Genomic DNA, 16618 nt, shown 5'->3' on the forward strand with positions numbered 1-16618 from the left:
ATCCTCAAGTTCATTGACATGAGATTAGACAACTAATCTTTTCCCCTTGTATATACTCAGCAATAGATTTAGATTACAGTCCAAGATTGCACTTACAGGAATGTAGTCGTTGCTTATAGGTTGATAGAACATACTTCCTCTTTAAGGTGTTTTTTAAATTTCTCCCAAGAATCTATTTGGTTCCTACCTTCTTTAGTCCTTTGTTTTTGTACACCATCTAACCAAGTTGTAGAGGACCTAGTTAACGTTACTTGAAAATTTGAAATGATTAAGACAAATTATCAACAAAATGAACTAAATAAGATAAGTTTCAACTTATTTTCAAAAGTAAACGTGAAATTTTCAAATCTGTGGTTTGGGGCTGTTCGCAGTTAGTACTGCGAACAGGTCAAAAAAAAAACCACAATAGTTGTTTGCAGTTACTAACTGCGAACAACTTTGACTTTTTTTTGACATGTTTGCAGTTTAACCTGTTTACGGTGGAAGCTACTATGCGTATTTGTGGAGCTAGTTGTTTGTAGTTACTAACTGCGAACAGGTCAAAAAAAGTCAAAGCTGTTCGTAGTTAGTAACTGTGAACAGCTATTGTGTTTTTCTTTGACTTGTTCGCAGATTGCGAATAGCTCTAAACCACAGGTTTTGAAATTTTACGCTTGCTTTTGAAAATAAGTTTAAACTTATCTTATTTGGTTCATTTTGTTGATAATTTTTCTTAATCATTTCAAATTTTCACTTTACCTTAGGCCAAATTATATTGTACAACAAGAATGTCCTTTAACTCAAAATAATGGCCAAAACTGTTTTCCCATTCTAGGTAATCTTTTGGGTTTCAATGCATGCCATAAAACTCAGAATAAGGGATTTTTTTGTGATTATCTCAATGGTTATTTGATTAAAAATCATGCCCTGCAAAAAGAGGAAGGAGGCTTCTTTTTAAGGCACCTTGAAAACAGAAATCATTTTGAGTATAAAGAAAAACGCAGATAGCCAACTTGGCAATCCACTCCAAAGAAACTTAACTAACTATGATTGGCTCTGATGTTGAACACTATGCCTACAAACAAATTTGGTTATTAAGTAAAATACACGTGCAAAAATAAACAAGGTCCTGATGTACGTAGTCCATGGATAATAAATGATTGAGCTTGTAGTTGTAGGGCTTCCATTTCAGTAGGCAGGACTGATAATTCGGTTAGGTCAATTGTATCGACTTGTGTCCCTTTTGATGTAGGGTGACTTGAGCTGATGGAGACCTTGACTTGATTGCTTCCCTTGTGGCCTGAGATTATATGGGTCAGTTTCCTTGTCTTCTGTTGGTTCTAGGTTTATTGTTCAGTTAAGCTCTAGACTTTTAATGTATTACTTGTTTGTATTTTTGTATTCTTAGTTTCACACTGAAATCTTATAGCTTAATTGGATTAGATTAAGAGTTAGAATCAAAGGTAATTAAGGTACATCGATTGTCATAAAAGAGTTTTGCAAGTCATTCTAATGTCTGATGACCAAATTTTAATGATATTTTAAAATTTACGGCTATAATTTACAAATTACCTAAATTTCAAGGTTATTTTTAATAGATTATTCTATTACATATGCTCTTCCTAATTGCCTTATCGCCCATCGTACACTAATCATTTACTTTGCCTCCATTATCAACTGTTAAACTTAATTAGACAAACACTTATATCTTGAAGGCCGAGGTGCATGCATAAGTTGCCTGCACATCAACTAGTATTTAACAAGTTACAACCACAAAGGGGCCAAATTGGCAGTGACCTAGAATGAAATAACAAGGAAAGATAATGGGGGCAGAAGTAACTCCTTCAAACAAAACAAAAATCAAACTACTCAACCTGATAGCTAAAATTGATCATAAAAAAAGAGAAAGGAACCGCAAAATTGTGACAGCGCTGTAGTATGAAATCAAAATGCAGGTCGAGCAGATTCATTTATGTTTTAAGTATCAACATCAACTTCTGAATCAGATCCAATCATCTTTTCAAGAGCTTCCATGTCTCCAGATTGAGAGAGTGTGTGTATACGTAGCGTGTCTGCGTCTTCACTGTATAAATTAACAGCAGAAAAATTAACAAATAGAAGCGAAAAGGGCAGTCAGCTACAACATTAAAGCACAAGGCTTACTCTGTAACTCCAAAGATTTCCTTCACAATTAAAGAGCCGTCCCTTGAACAGAACTCCGGAAGCTGCATCAAAGTAAAAGCATAGATATTTGAACAATCAAGGACAGAAACATGAATGTTCATTTTCTGTATAACTGTTGGTCTTAAACTCCTATCAGCTATCACAGATAGGGAAGACATATATTGAGACTTGAGATCAATGCAATAGAATGTGTAAAAAAAAAAAAAAAAAAAAAATCACTTGTCAATTTATAATTACTTTCGAAGTTGCATTTATCACTATACGGGCTACAAACAAGCTTTAGGGCAGTTGCAAAGATGATTTATAACATTTTAATAAGAATTTACAACTTGACAAACAAGTCAAAACTGAAAACACAATTATAAAAAAATGAGGAAGGCAATTAGCTGAAAGATGATTTGGTAAACCAAACAAAATTTGACATATGATACCGAGTTAGAGTTACCAAGACAAGTGATAACTGAAATATATTTCAAAATGGAGAAAATTTCAGCATCATATTTACTTGAGGTAGACGTCACATGGACAAGTAGAATTCCAACTAAAGTTAAAAACATCCAAGGCTAATTTAGCAACTACAACAAAACCTTCAATCCCTGCATTTGGGGTTGGCTAAACTAACCAAAAAGAATCAACCTTGGAAATGGTTGGTAGAAAACATCATACTTGAGGCAACCCCATCTGATACTATTCTACAACCAAGAAAAAACATTCCAACGATCATAGACATATATTCTACTCCTTCATTCATTCCCATCTATTTTCATATGCTCATGCAAATCTCAAGACTTGAAGTCATTCTTCACTCCTTTTATTCAAGTAATCTTCGGCCTGCCTTTTCCTCTTTCAAGTTCCTCAAATTATCCTATTTTCCATCTTTGTAAATGGTGCAACTTCAGGTGTTCTTTGCACATGACCAACAAATACATTGTAAAAGATTTTTTTTCATTTATCGTCAATATCTACGACACCAAGACCATTTTCTCATATTTTCATTCATTAAGTCTACCCTAGTTTTTGACTTTATAAACATATAAACTTTCAAGAAGTAATTACCTCTTCAATACTAATAATGACTATCACTATAGCAAGAGTTAATATCTTATCAAACCAAATTAAAATCTAAGTTCAACTAACCAAATGTTAAATGATTACCTTTTCCATGTGCATTTTATCTAAATTTTAGATTAAAACTCATAATAAACCCACAAAGTGATGAAACATCAACATTATTATATAAAATTCAATGAAGTATTTAGTATCCATTGCCCAAATCTATTTGCAAAATCAAACCGCGGAACGAAATTAATGCTAAAATAGAAAGGAAACTACCAATTTGAGAACTGGTGAGGGAGAAAAATGAACAAAAAAGGTTGACACTATAGGCTATGTAAATGCATTCATGTACGTAAGGAAATGTATTGAGAACTCGCATCAAAATTCCCTAAATCTTGGTTGCATCAACCCTTTTTTCTCTTGGGAAATAAGTATCTTACACAAGGTGATTAGGTTACTAGGTGCACCATTTTTTTGTTTAGATGAGAAAAAAAACAAGGCCAAAGGTTGAGGTAGTGCATTAGTGCATCATCTTTAGCAAACACAACATCCAAGGGGTTCAGGAAACAAAATGACCAAACAACTAAAAAGTAATAGTAGTTAAAAGAAATGAGGAAAACTTAAACCTTATCTTCAAGAAAAGTCAATCACCACCACCAAGAGAATATCATTAGCCCAAAGCCATTCTTAACTGACCTCTTAATGCACCGCTCATAAAATAGAAAACGATACCTATATATTTGTAGGATTAATCTCGCATCCATATTCACTTAATCCTCCCCCATTACTAGCGCACACTTTTAAGTATGCGGTAAATGAAGTAATTAAAGTTCTAGACATTTAAGATCATATTCCGCCATACTATTTTAGCAATAGTATCGAAACCACTCGGATAAATAATTTAGAAGTAAGAGCAAGTAGATAGAAAAGGGAATCGATCTATATAAATCTGTCTTCCAAATGCATCTACATTAGTCTATGTTCTTTCTAATGACCTTTGCGTTTCACCTGTCAAGGCCTTAGGCAGCTACGACCACAACGATCGGCCAAAATATTCAATATGAAAACTTATTATAACAGAAAACTAGTAAAAAAATGATTTTAATAACAATAATCTCACCTCAGATAAATAGAAAACCTTTCCAAAAAGTGCTTGTACTGCTAGCTTTCTCTTAAAACCCCTTTCAGTATAACCTGAAGCGTCCATGACAACAGGGCCTGAAAATAACAAGTCAGGATTTTTAATAGAAACACAGTTCTAAAAATACATGGAAAGGCACTCTTAACAAGATAAACAACATAAGACAAAAGCAGTTGTGTCCTACTAAGGGTAACACATACACAGTTATAGCGACATATAAACAACAAAATTAAGAGTCGTAATTGCGGATTCTAGGCTTATATAAGTCCACATTATGCTCACAATGAGTTCCTTGTAATGTTGCAATTGATGGGATGATTATAATGCAAAAGCATATTAATATATTGTATATTTCAAGATTTGAACTAATTATTAAAAATGTTAAATGTCAATCCTTTTGCAATATGACTTGCACTTTAGAGTGTCTTTTCACTTAGAGGAACTTAACGCTTGTTTGGTTTAAACTAACTAGTATAGGAATTTGAAATTCCTATGAAATGTCAAAATAGATTGTGTTTGGTTGGTAATTTACAATCCAAAGGAAGTAAATTCTTTAAGGAATATAATCACCATGGTACCATCTTGGTAACTAGAACTTCCTATGTCAATTGGAAATTCGAAGTGTTGCCAAACACAAAAGTCAATTTTCTAGAAATTTTACGAGAGAAGTTATTTCCAAGGAAAATGTACTTCATGTGTCAACTAGGTCCTTCGAAGAGGACGTTGGCTGAAGATAACATGGACAACATGCATGATGAATAATAAGAAAAATTGGAGTTTTGAAGAGGCCATGAAAATATATAGGAATGCTCGAGGAGACGATATGTGGACGAGCACTTGAATAGATGTCCCTAATTTTGATGGGCCACAGATTCATAATTCGTTGGTTTTGGATAATAATAGACTGTATCAAAAATGCTCTTTCAACCATGCGCACTCTCCCCAAACCCCTTTCCCCGCAGGTGGGAGCCATGAAATGGCATTGGAGTTATGGAATGTTATATTGTAGTTGTAGATTAGTATTTGATGGGGTCGAACAAAAAATAGTTAATTACCAACAATCATTCAATCCATCCATATTGACCAACCATATCTTGCACAAACCCCACCCATTGACGTTTGAACAAAGGCAGCATCACATCAAAATCCTTTAGATCTAATTTTCTTTTTAGCAATTAGTAAATATCATATGCTTCCTCTTGTTTTAAATAGTTCGTTACACTTACATAGTAGCCACTATTCATAAAGTAATATTGTCTTAAATCTTGTTAAGTGGGATCTTTTTTATACTAAAAATATTGAGGGTCAAAATTAAGCAATCAATAACTCAAATTACTTAACAAAATATACATTATATCTAAATTTAATTCAAGTTAATATCAACCTTATACATGAAAATAAACTTTATTGACCCTTTAGGGCGACAACCCACTATGCCCTTGTTAAGCGATGTCCAGGGATATGTGTCCAACAATTGCAAGTTTAGCACAAAATTTGAAAATCATGAACCGTGTAACAAAAATCACAACCCTGATGCCAATATTGAATAATGCCACTTTGAGAATTAGGTTATTAAGCACATCACCAACATCCCTTCAGGGTAGAATAACATTCTCAAACATTTGGGATAGGTAACCTCTTGTCACATTCCTGTGCAAATGAGAAATCGGTAATGCCAAACGCTGCACATTCTTAGTCTAACTACACCAATGATATAGGTGAGATTTGCATCCAAAAACCACAAACTACGGGTGTGTCACAAATAAGTAGGTAGTCACCTATATTCTTGTTTACCCCACTATTGACACTAAGAAATACAGCCATTCCTCTGGAATTATAAACATCCACATTCCCTTAGCAACAACAAAAAAAAGAAGATACTGCTATATCTAACTCCCAACAACGATCAAAAAGTCTTTAACAATCCAAAGACAAGAAAATCAAAGGATGTAAACATCCAACATATGCCAAACAACATCAAGTACTAAACTAGGGAAAGAAGCCAAGACTAGAAATAATATATTGAAATTGATGGTTTCAAAATTCAATTCAGGGAGGAAATGATCAAGAAAGTAGCAACTAACATTAGTACCATCAAGTATAAGTATCAAACAACAGCTTATTATTACATGGAAAAGTAGGGTAAAATAATTAAAAGCAAGAGAACATTCTACAGCAAGTACCTTTGTCCTTCACAATTCGTCTTGATATCTCATTTAAAACTTCAGCAACCTGGGAATCAGTCAACATTGAGGCTTTCCTTAGTTGAATTAAGTCTGCAACTGTGTCTCCGTTGAATGGTTTATCATTCAATGCATAACGTATGTACTTCCTCACAATATCCTCCATGGAAAAACCTGTCTGGATGGTATAAAAAAACATCTTTCAGCATAAAACACAAAACGTTTTAGTATGCATAATTACCACAAAAGTTCTTATCAAAATTATAGTATAACAAGTTCACAACATATGTAATTCCAGACACTATCTACAAGAATCAAAATGTTAACAAGAAATTTTACAAAGCTAACAGTTATCATAGTGCTGATTGTCATAATACTGAGTCGCAGGTTTTATAACTTATTCTACTAAGTAGTGAGAGTGACACCTTAAAGCTCATTATTCTGATACAAATTTTGAATCAGCTGAAGGCTAATTCACATTAATCTAGCTTTCAGTCTTACATTATAGCAAAGTATTTTTAGCTCCAACCAGTTTATTTCGCTGCCACTATGTTCCCTTATTTTCAAACCTAGTTCTAGAGATCTTCCGTCGAATTTCAAAACCAATACATCCATGATTGCATTCTTCTGTGTTAAGTTCACAAAATTGTTATCATTATTACAAAATTTAGCTAAGTTCACAAATTATCAATTACTTTTACTATCTTTTCCAACACTGCACATACTATTTAGCAAGTTATCCTGTGTACTTACAAGTCCTAGAGATTAAAAAAAAAATGTTTGATAAAAGGTTTGAGCTTATCGCTGCACAATGTCTTTATGGAACAAGTGGTTATGATTCAGATATGAAAGGCCTACAACGCAAAAACAATATCAAAAAGCCTATTAGCAAATTAAAATAACAATTGGTGTTAATTTATGGGTAAATCTTTAGTTCATATTTAACTAAAACTACCTCAATTTCTTTTTGTTAGGCCATATGTACTAAATCAACAGTCCATTACCTCAATGTTATACCTTGGGTCCCACTTAGGTGGAGTTTAAGGATCGGATGTATCCAATATTACTCTTGTCAGTGAAAACAAAAATGTTGTTTTTAATTAACTCATGGTATCAAACATCATTTACCACACATAAACAAGCATAAGTGATTTGATGAGTCATTTTAATACACTTCATTATAATTTGAAACCATAGTTACATGAAACGTGGAACGTAGCCACGTTCTTGCGTCCCTAATCACCACAAAACTGGCCCCAAATCGCTCAAGGTGACGTCTCGATGTAGAAGACCTATTTTAAAAGGTACTTTGGCATTCATTTACAAATTAAAGAAAAAAGAAGGGAGAAAAAAACGAGATGAAACCTAGAACACTAAAAAAATTCCACTTCAAAACAATTTCTTTAAGCAAAAAAATCCTTTTAAATTAAATTTGTTTTCAAATATATTTGTTATGCATAAAATATCTCGTACCCAAACGTTCCAAAGTCAATCTAGATCACGTTCCTTGTTTTCGTTCCCGTTTTGCATTCCAAACCGAGTGTCGACTCTAGGTCAAAGTGTTTGAAACCATAGATTTTTTTTATTTTTTGCTCTATCGAAGAAAGAAAATAACATGTGTAACAAATAAAATTTTGTCCATATTAAAACTTGTTAAATTAAAGAGGATGTTAGGCATGTATACCTAAAACTGGATAAGAGAAGATAGGAAATAAGTGGGAAATATAAATCATAAATGGATTAGAGGTGAGAAATATACGGCAACCAAAAGTGGGAAAAATATCGGTATATTATTGGGTGAACTTGAGTGCTATATAAAAATATTGTAAGAAGTGGGCTAAGAAAAATAAATGGACCAAAATGGTAAGGTTAACAAACACAAAGGTAGTAAATGAGCTGCTTGTACTATGTATACTCACGTGTGTTCTTATGTTATTATCATGGAAAAGATCAAGTGTGCATACATAATGGTCTTTTGTACAACAAGATGGTAGGTAATAAGCATTGCTTTGGGTTTTATGAGACATGTGCAGCATCCGATTCATATCTTCCTAAAGGCAAGTATACCAATTTCTAGTTGGTTCTTTTGTATTTGATTTACAAGAATGACTAATTTTAGGAGTCAATGTCCCTTATTTCGATGAGATTAAAGATTTAAATTTTTGTTATCAAGTGTAATGGTCAATACAAAAATTGCTCACCAAATCATGTGCACTTCTTATATATGTAAAGTTACAATATATGTTTCCTACCAAAGCTCAATTGAAACCAAACTATTTGTTATCACAAACAACGTTAAGGTTGCTTACATCCAATCCCTAAACCCTACTTAGATGGGAGCCACTTAAAGGCATCATGTAATGGAATGTTGTTATTGTTGACTAATTCAGGAGTCCTATTATATTTTGTAAGTAAGAATTTTCAATAGTTCTTATTTTTATTAAGGAATTGATTAATATGAGTCCTAATGATATCAAAGTAGTGACTAGTAGCTTATGCTAGAGACTCATTAATTTATTGATACTTAAGCAACACTTTAGGTCAACATAATGTGTGATTCTTCCAACCACCTAATCATTAGTTGTTCTAAGCAAACCTAAACAACGGCCCATCAATTGCATCATTAGTTTAAGCGACAAATTGAAATTGGATTGGGTCACTGCCTCCACAAACTACAACTATAAACGATTCTTTCATGGCCGTCCTAATCCATTAATAAAAATAATGGTGTGTATTGAATTGATGGAGTTTGCATGTAAAAAACCATTGGACTCAAAATGTAGTCACGTAAATATTTAGCAACCTTTATTTCTATATAAAGTTAAAAGGTTTCAAGAAGTATATGTTCATCTTTTTAACTATAATCCAAAGAGTTTTTTAAATTGTTCAAATTACAATGATTAAGTGGATATTTTCTTGTTGTCACTTCACCCCGTCGTGGCCACAAAGTGAGCTGTAAATTCGAACTCATGCAAGATGCCCCCTTTAGGGTCACTATAATGACTGTTGTTTGCTTTGAATCCTATTTTCTATTGTTTGATAATCACGTGATCAAGGACGAAGGTCAATGATGTCAATAGCATCATTTAAATTGTAAAAAAGAATAGTAAAAATGAGTTAGAGTTTGAACCCAAAGGTGAATTCAAAAACCTACCTAAGTGAGAATGCCATTATTTTTAATCCCTTTTATTTTAAAAATTCTGGTGTATTTTATAGATTTAGGATTTAGGCGTGGGTGCGTCTATGTGTGATTCGTCTTCGTTTTCTTCATTAATTCAACAGTCATCGCATCCCATAGATTTGCCAACCTCTGAGACTTCGTTAAAGCGATATGATACGAAAAAGCACAATGGTATGTTTATATAATTTTTACAAATTCTCAAATGAGACAGTCTCACAGTGAGACTATTTCTATTGGGCCAGCCCAATGTATAGTTATTGTTTGAAAATGATTATTTATAATTTTAAAGTGATCACTTACAATTTTAAAGGATCACTTACAATCCTAAAGTGATCACTTTTAATAGTCTTAGAGTGATCACTTATAACTTTAAAGTAATTACTCACAGTTTTAAAAGTGATCAATTAGAGAAATAGGTTGATTATATAGGATCGTCTCATGGTGAGACGGTCTCATACTAGACTTGTTGTATACTTTTAAGTTTATTTTTTTGTACGTAGAAAGGAGCACCGGAGGTATGAATTCAGATTAGTAAAAGTTTATATTATTTGGGTCTTTAATTTTTTTATTATATTATGCTACTCTTAGTATAGTATTATGTTCTAAGTGAATTTGGTATTGAATACCTAATTATACAAGTCAGTATTTTGAATAAGGATTATGGATTTGATATCGGAATGTTGGATTGGTGTTAAAAGCGGTGTTTGGAACTTAAAAGGGGAGTTTATCCTAGTGGAATGATTGGTATTCAAAATTTTGATTAAAATTTTAAAAAAATAGATGTGTACTGTTTTTTGGTTATAGGGTGGGCTAAGGGAAGAGGATAGGCTAGCCAGAATCAAACCAATGTTGTTTCTCGGGAAAGCGTTACATGCTCCTACCGAGAAAAGATTTGGTATGCATGTACAAGTTGTGTAAAAAATTAAATTTTCTGCCCCATTACTCAAACTTTCATATTCATGCTATCTAGAATTCCTTAACATCATAAATGATCTTTGTTTAGTTTTCCTTTCCCTCCTGTATCAGGCATGAATTTACAAAGAAGCATGCATCTAACCTTCTTCTGAATATCCTCCAAAGCTGAATATTGAATTGTATCTCTGCCTTTCTCAAAGAGTTCATCAATTGTCTTGTTCAATGAAGCATTTTTGTTAATCTGCATTAAACCGAATAAATCATGACTACTATCTTCAATCAAAATATTTTTAAAAAGACCTGTATGCATCTGGTTAAATTCATCTCTTGGTGCATAAATCATAAGCATTGTATCAAAAGTTACCAATGCAGATCAACAACTGTTACTATTTATGTGAACCAATTCATCTTTTCCATAAACCCCCAATACCCAATTGTATTATTCTACAGCTCGTTTACTAGGTGATAACGGTAAGTTCACAAGTAAATTTGAAGGTTTGAAGATAATTTCACCACCTCAAAGTATGTTCTTTAACATAAACTTTCAATATCACCTACTCGGACATAGTAGAATCAAACATTTAACAAGGCTATAAGCATGAGAATCAAAAGGATGACATCTCTTGCATTTTGTAAAAAACAGTCATTGCTATTAGTAGTGGTGAATCAAATAAGCGGGCAAAGACCAAAGCAAGCCTAGACCTAAGTTGTCTCTCTTGTTTCTATAAACAAACTCTACAGGATTTAATTGCATTACATTTGATAATTGATATGTCTAATGTTGACAATAATTAGGATGCGAAATTGAAATTGCAATCAAAGGGAAGGAATTGAACAAATAACATAATACCAAATTAAAATTAAAATTAAAATTAAAAAGATGAAAAAGGAAAAATGGGTACCAAATTACGGCGGCGTTGTCTAGGGGAATTCATCTTTTTAAGAACCTTGATAAAACTTAAAACAAAAGTTATACCAAGATAAGCTAAAGGCACAGCAAGAAACCAAGGCAAAGAGGTTTGCCCAACTCTTGGTCCAGGAATAGCCTGTGTAACTGAACCACTAAATTCAACCAAGTCCAAAGCTTTCTCTTGTATCCATGGAACTTCTTCTTCTTCTTCTTCTACTTCTACTTCTTCAGATTTCTTCTTATTCTCATTCTCTGTTTTATCAAATGCCCTGACCCTGACCCGTAATGATATTGAAATGGGTAATCCAGGAGAAGGAAGCTGGAAAAAAGGGCTAACCGACACAAACGGCGGCTTTCTGGATGTTAACAAGCGTTGATTTTGATAATGGTAAGAAGTCGATGGTGATAGAGACCATGTTGAGGCTGAGCTTGTGCACTGCATTTTCGCCCCTTTTCGCAACTCCGCTTCACCCTTACTCTCGAGTCTCGAGGACGGGGTTTTTCGTATTGATGTTGGCATTTCTCATGCCTATTTATATAATAATAAAATCAATTACCAACTAAAGTCATAAATTTTAGTCATTGTAAAATAAACAGTAAGTTTTTTCAAATAAATAATAGCTTTTAAATTACCAAATACGATATCGACACAGCTACTTCATTAGATGACATACTAAATGATCGTTGACCAAGGTAAATGACTTTTGATTTTCAATTTCATTAATCCTACATATTTACCCAACTACCCCTAATTAAACCCTTCTTACCCAACTTGTCTCTACCGCTCCCCAATCACCACCATTCTCCTACCCCAACACCACCACCATTAAAACCCCTCCTTTAATAACAACCCATCAAAAGGGCATTCCTTCAGAGTACTATATAATTGGATAAGAATCAACTTTTAGGTTTTATACCTTATCAGATAGGAGAACTTAAGTTTTTGTAGAGCTTTTTCCAATGGGAAACGCGGTGTCTTAGACGATTCTTGTCGAGTTTGGGAATTATTGTGAGCCACACGCTTGATCTCTCGAGGAATAAGATCACTGGTCGAATCCCAGAAGAAATCTTAGGATTGAAAAAGCTCAACAAGTTGTTGTTATTGGGGAATGCATGCATTGAGGGTTGTCACCGGCTATTGTAAATCGCGAGTCATCGGTGAGATTGAGGCTGGAAGAAAATCGACTTTCAGGACAAATACCAAAAAAGATAGGGCGGTTGCAGAATCTTGTTTTTCTTGACTTGTATATTGTTGTTAATGGTGACTCAAACTAGCAAGCACCATTGAAGAAGGTGAGTATGGGTCAAAGAGGAGGTCCGCGGGGCGCGGAGAAGCTGCTGCCTCAGTCTGCGGGGCGCGGAGTGCGTTCAGTCTCCATTTCGCGGCTCGCATAGTTGTACACGGCTCGCGAAATACAATAGTTTCTTTTCACGAGAGGAGTCTTTTGGGACGGTTACTTTGTGTTTATTATGTAATAACTTCCTTTTGTTGGGCATTAGTATATAAACTCCTATTTTAAGATTAATATATGATGATTCACAAAACTGAGAGAGATCACAAAAAAACCATTAATTTGTGAGTGTGATTGAGATTCATCTTGTAATTCTTTGCGATCATAGTGAAATTATTTGATCTTGGTGCCGGTGGATGTAGCTATCACATTGATAATGAACCACGTTAAATCTCTCGTGTCAATTTCTTATTTTGCATTGAATTTTCTTATTGTTTCATTATTGTTCAACGAACTTGCTTCCGTTGTCGCACAACATATATGAATCAATTTTTGGGTAATCTCACTCATGATATTAGTAATGCCACAGTGCTTGAGCTGCTTGATCTGCACAATAATCATTTGACAGGAGAAATCACATATGAGCAGGCCCGGTTTTTATGGTAAGCAAGGTCTGCAAATGCCTTGGGCCTAAAATATAAGGGGCCCAAAATATATAAATACTTTAATATTAAAAAAAAATCTAAACTTAACTTTTCAGTTTTCACATGTGATTAAATGCACTGTTAATACCGCCTCATCCCATTTACTGCTCCTGAGTCCTTAACTTTCCATCTTCTAATTAGCATTTTGCGACTGATTTCTTCTTCTCGGCTAAATCAACTCCTTTCCCAATTTTCATGACTATGGCTATTCATATCACATCTAACTTTCAACTCTTTAATTTTTTTCCCAATTTCATTTATTATCATCATTATCCCCATTTTTCAATTAAAAACCCACCGATCCATTTTGCTCTGGCTCACTGGCTGCCGTTGTCCTCTTCCAATTTTTCTCCGATATGAATCTGTCCTGATCTATCATTTTGATTGTTTTTTTTTTGACTATTTTGGGGTTTTTGATAGATTTTTAATTCGAATTTATACTTATTTTGAAATGGTTTGAATTAAATTAAGATAAAAGATATTCACACTTACAAGTTACACCGATTACTAGAGAAATTTAGTAGATCTTCTGGAAATTGGCGGCCACTCACAAAGGTTTAATGTCTACTTTTGTTGTTTGATTATTAACAGATTAATTATTTTGGTCTTAGTTAATTTTGCATACTCATTTTAATGTATACTAATTTATTATGCAGAATTTTGAAATTTGGCAAAATTTCAATGCTTATCTGAATTTTGAAAGCACATATTCCGTAATTTATCAGGTCTTATTGTTCTTTACCCATTTATACAAGATGTTGCTTAAAAAAAAAACTTATTTGGGTGTGAAAAAAGAAAAAGGAAAAAAAGAGAAAAGGAACTAAAAAAAACACAACAAGGAGCTCTTCATAAATTTATTTTTAGAGCAAGACCTTCATAATTTGAATATAAATGAATCTTTACATGTCTTAGATTTTTGATGTCTTAACCTTTTGCTTTTCTCGTTTACTTTCTATTAGTTCTATGTTTTCTTTTTGTAGTGGTTTTGCTTTTGTTTTATTTATAGGCCTTTAAGTTTTTTCCCGTGGTTATTACGTCTACTTATCTTCCTTGAGCCGGTGGACTCCTTTGGCCGCGCTCTCTTTTATGGGTATGAGTTGCCGCCGTCTTTCCCTCCCCAGACCCTGTCCTCATTCTATAAGCGGGATACACCGGGTAGGATGATGATAATGATGAAATGAATCTTTACATGATGATATTGGTAAAAATGTTAATTTGGTTGATGATGTTAATGCTAATGAATTTTTGAATAATAATGTTAATAAAGATGATGTGAAGGCCAATGAATTTTTTAATAATAATGTCAATGAAGATGATATGAATGCTAATGAATTTTTGAATAATAATGTCAATGAAGATGATGAAATTGATAATTTAAGTGAGCCTCTTGATATGCAAGATAATGTAAAAACTACCTCACCTATGGATTCTTATGATCCCAAAGATTTTGATAACACTTGATAATAAATCAAGAGACATTATTATGGAAAAGGGACCTATTAGAGAACTAAATCTTAATTTTCCTTTTGATGATAATCGTAGACATTTCTCCTATTTCTATTTTGTTCGAAAATTGAGTAATGGTGAGGTTAGTGATCGAAAGTGGTTAATTTACTCAAAAAGTGTTGAGAAAGTGTTTTGTTTTTGTTGTAAATTGTTTAAGTCCGCAAATAATCGAAGTTTGTTAACAAATGAGGGTTTAAGTGATTGACAACATATTAACATTAGACTAAAAAAACATGAAATTAGTGTACAACATATGACTAATATGAAAACTTGGAATGAATTGAAAGAAAGATTGAATAAAAATCAAACAATTGATAAAAGTTTGCAGGAAGAGATTACGAAAGAAAAAGAACGTATGAGACAAGTTTTTTTAGGATATTATGTGCTATAAAATATCTTGGTACACATAACTTAGCTTTTAAAGGATCGAACGACAAACTTTATCAAGATAGTAATGGCAAGTTTTTGGGATTGGTTGAAATGATGGTCGAATTCGATATTGTAATGAAAGATCATGTTAGACGCATTCAAAATAATGATATTCTTGATCATTACCTTAGGCCCGAAATTCAAAATGAGTTGATTTCCCTTTTGGCTCAAAATGTTAAAGGTACTATCGTTAAGATCATTAAAGAGACTAAATATTATTCTATTATTCCTGATTGTACTCCAGATATTAGTCATAAAGAACAAATGACTTTAATTATACGTCTTGTAAACATGTCAAATCTTAAGATCGAGGAGTACTTTATAGAATTTTTGAATGTTGATGATACTTCTGGTTTGGGACTTTTTAATGTTTTACAAGATGTCTTGAAATCTCTTGATCTTAATATGAATGATGTAAGAGGTCAAGTTTATGACAGCGACTCAAATATGAAAGGAAAATATCGAGGAGTTCAAAGTCGATTTCTTGAAATTAATCCAAGGGCCTTATACATGCCTTGTGCTTGCCATAGTTTGAACCTTATTGTGAGTGATATGGCCCATTCTTGTGAAAAAACTATCTCATTTTTTGGAATTGTTCAACATGTATATTCTTTATTTTCGAGCTTTATAAAAAGATGGGATATTTTACTTGAGAATGTTCCTGGATTAACCGTGAAGTCTTTGTGTAATACTCGATGGGAAAGTAGGATAAAAAGTATTAAGGCTATTAGATATCAAACTCCCCAAATAAGAAAAGCTTTGTTAAAACTATTTGAATCTTGCGAAGATGCAAAATAAAAGAGTGAAGCTAAGAGTTTGGCTAATGCACTTAAGAAATTTGACTTTATTCATGGTATGGTGATTTGGTATGATATTTTATTTGTTGTGAATATGCTGAGTAAAAAATTGCAATCTAAGTCCATTTGCATTGACACTTGCATACAACAAGTAAGAGGCATACTAATGTCTTTCAGAAATTATAGGGAAAAAGGTTTTGCTACTAGTTTAGAAATTGCTAAAAGTTTTGCACTAGAAATGGGTGTAGAGGCAAATCATCTTGCTGAACGTCGTATAGTTAGAAAAAGACAATTTGATGAAATTGGTGAGGATGAACAAATTCAATCTCCAGATGATATATTTAGAATTAAGTACTTTTTTGTAGTTGTAGACATAGCAATCTCTTATTTGGAAACAAGAT

General features: G+C 33.1%; 1 protein-coding gene and 1 pseudogene across 1 annotated transcript; one reads left to right on the plus strand and one right to left on the minus strand.

The window, feature by feature from the left end:
• Positions 1 to 1496: 1496 nt before the first annotated feature.
• On the minus strand, positions 1497 to 12049 carry LOC130805686 (uncharacterized). Its single transcript, XM_057670469.1, has 6 exons — positions 11542 to 12049; positions 10782 to 10880; positions 6544 to 6721; positions 4340 to 4437; positions 2143 to 2204; positions 1497 to 2062 (listed from the first exon to the last, which is right to left on the minus strand). Exons 1-6 carry the CDS (start codon positions 11989 to 11991, stop codon positions 1957 to 1959), a joined length of 993 nt encoding a protein of 330 aa, XP_057526452.1. The 5' UTR covers positions 11992 to 12049; the 3' UTR covers positions 1497 to 1956.
• Positions 12050 to 13608: 1559 nt separating this feature from the next.
• Positions 13609 to 16218, plus strand: LOC130805654 (uncharacterized; annotated as a pseudogene).
• The last annotated feature ends 400 nt before the right edge of the window (positions 16219 to 16618 follow it).

Source organism: Amaranthus tricolor, chromosome 2 (genome assembly GCF_026212465.1).
Source record: "Amaranthus tricolor cultivar Red isolate AtriRed21 chromosome 2, ASM2621246v1, whole genome shotgun sequence".
NCBI lineage: Eukaryota > Viridiplantae > Streptophyta > Magnoliopsida > Caryophyllales > Amaranthaceae > Amaranthus > Amaranthus tricolor.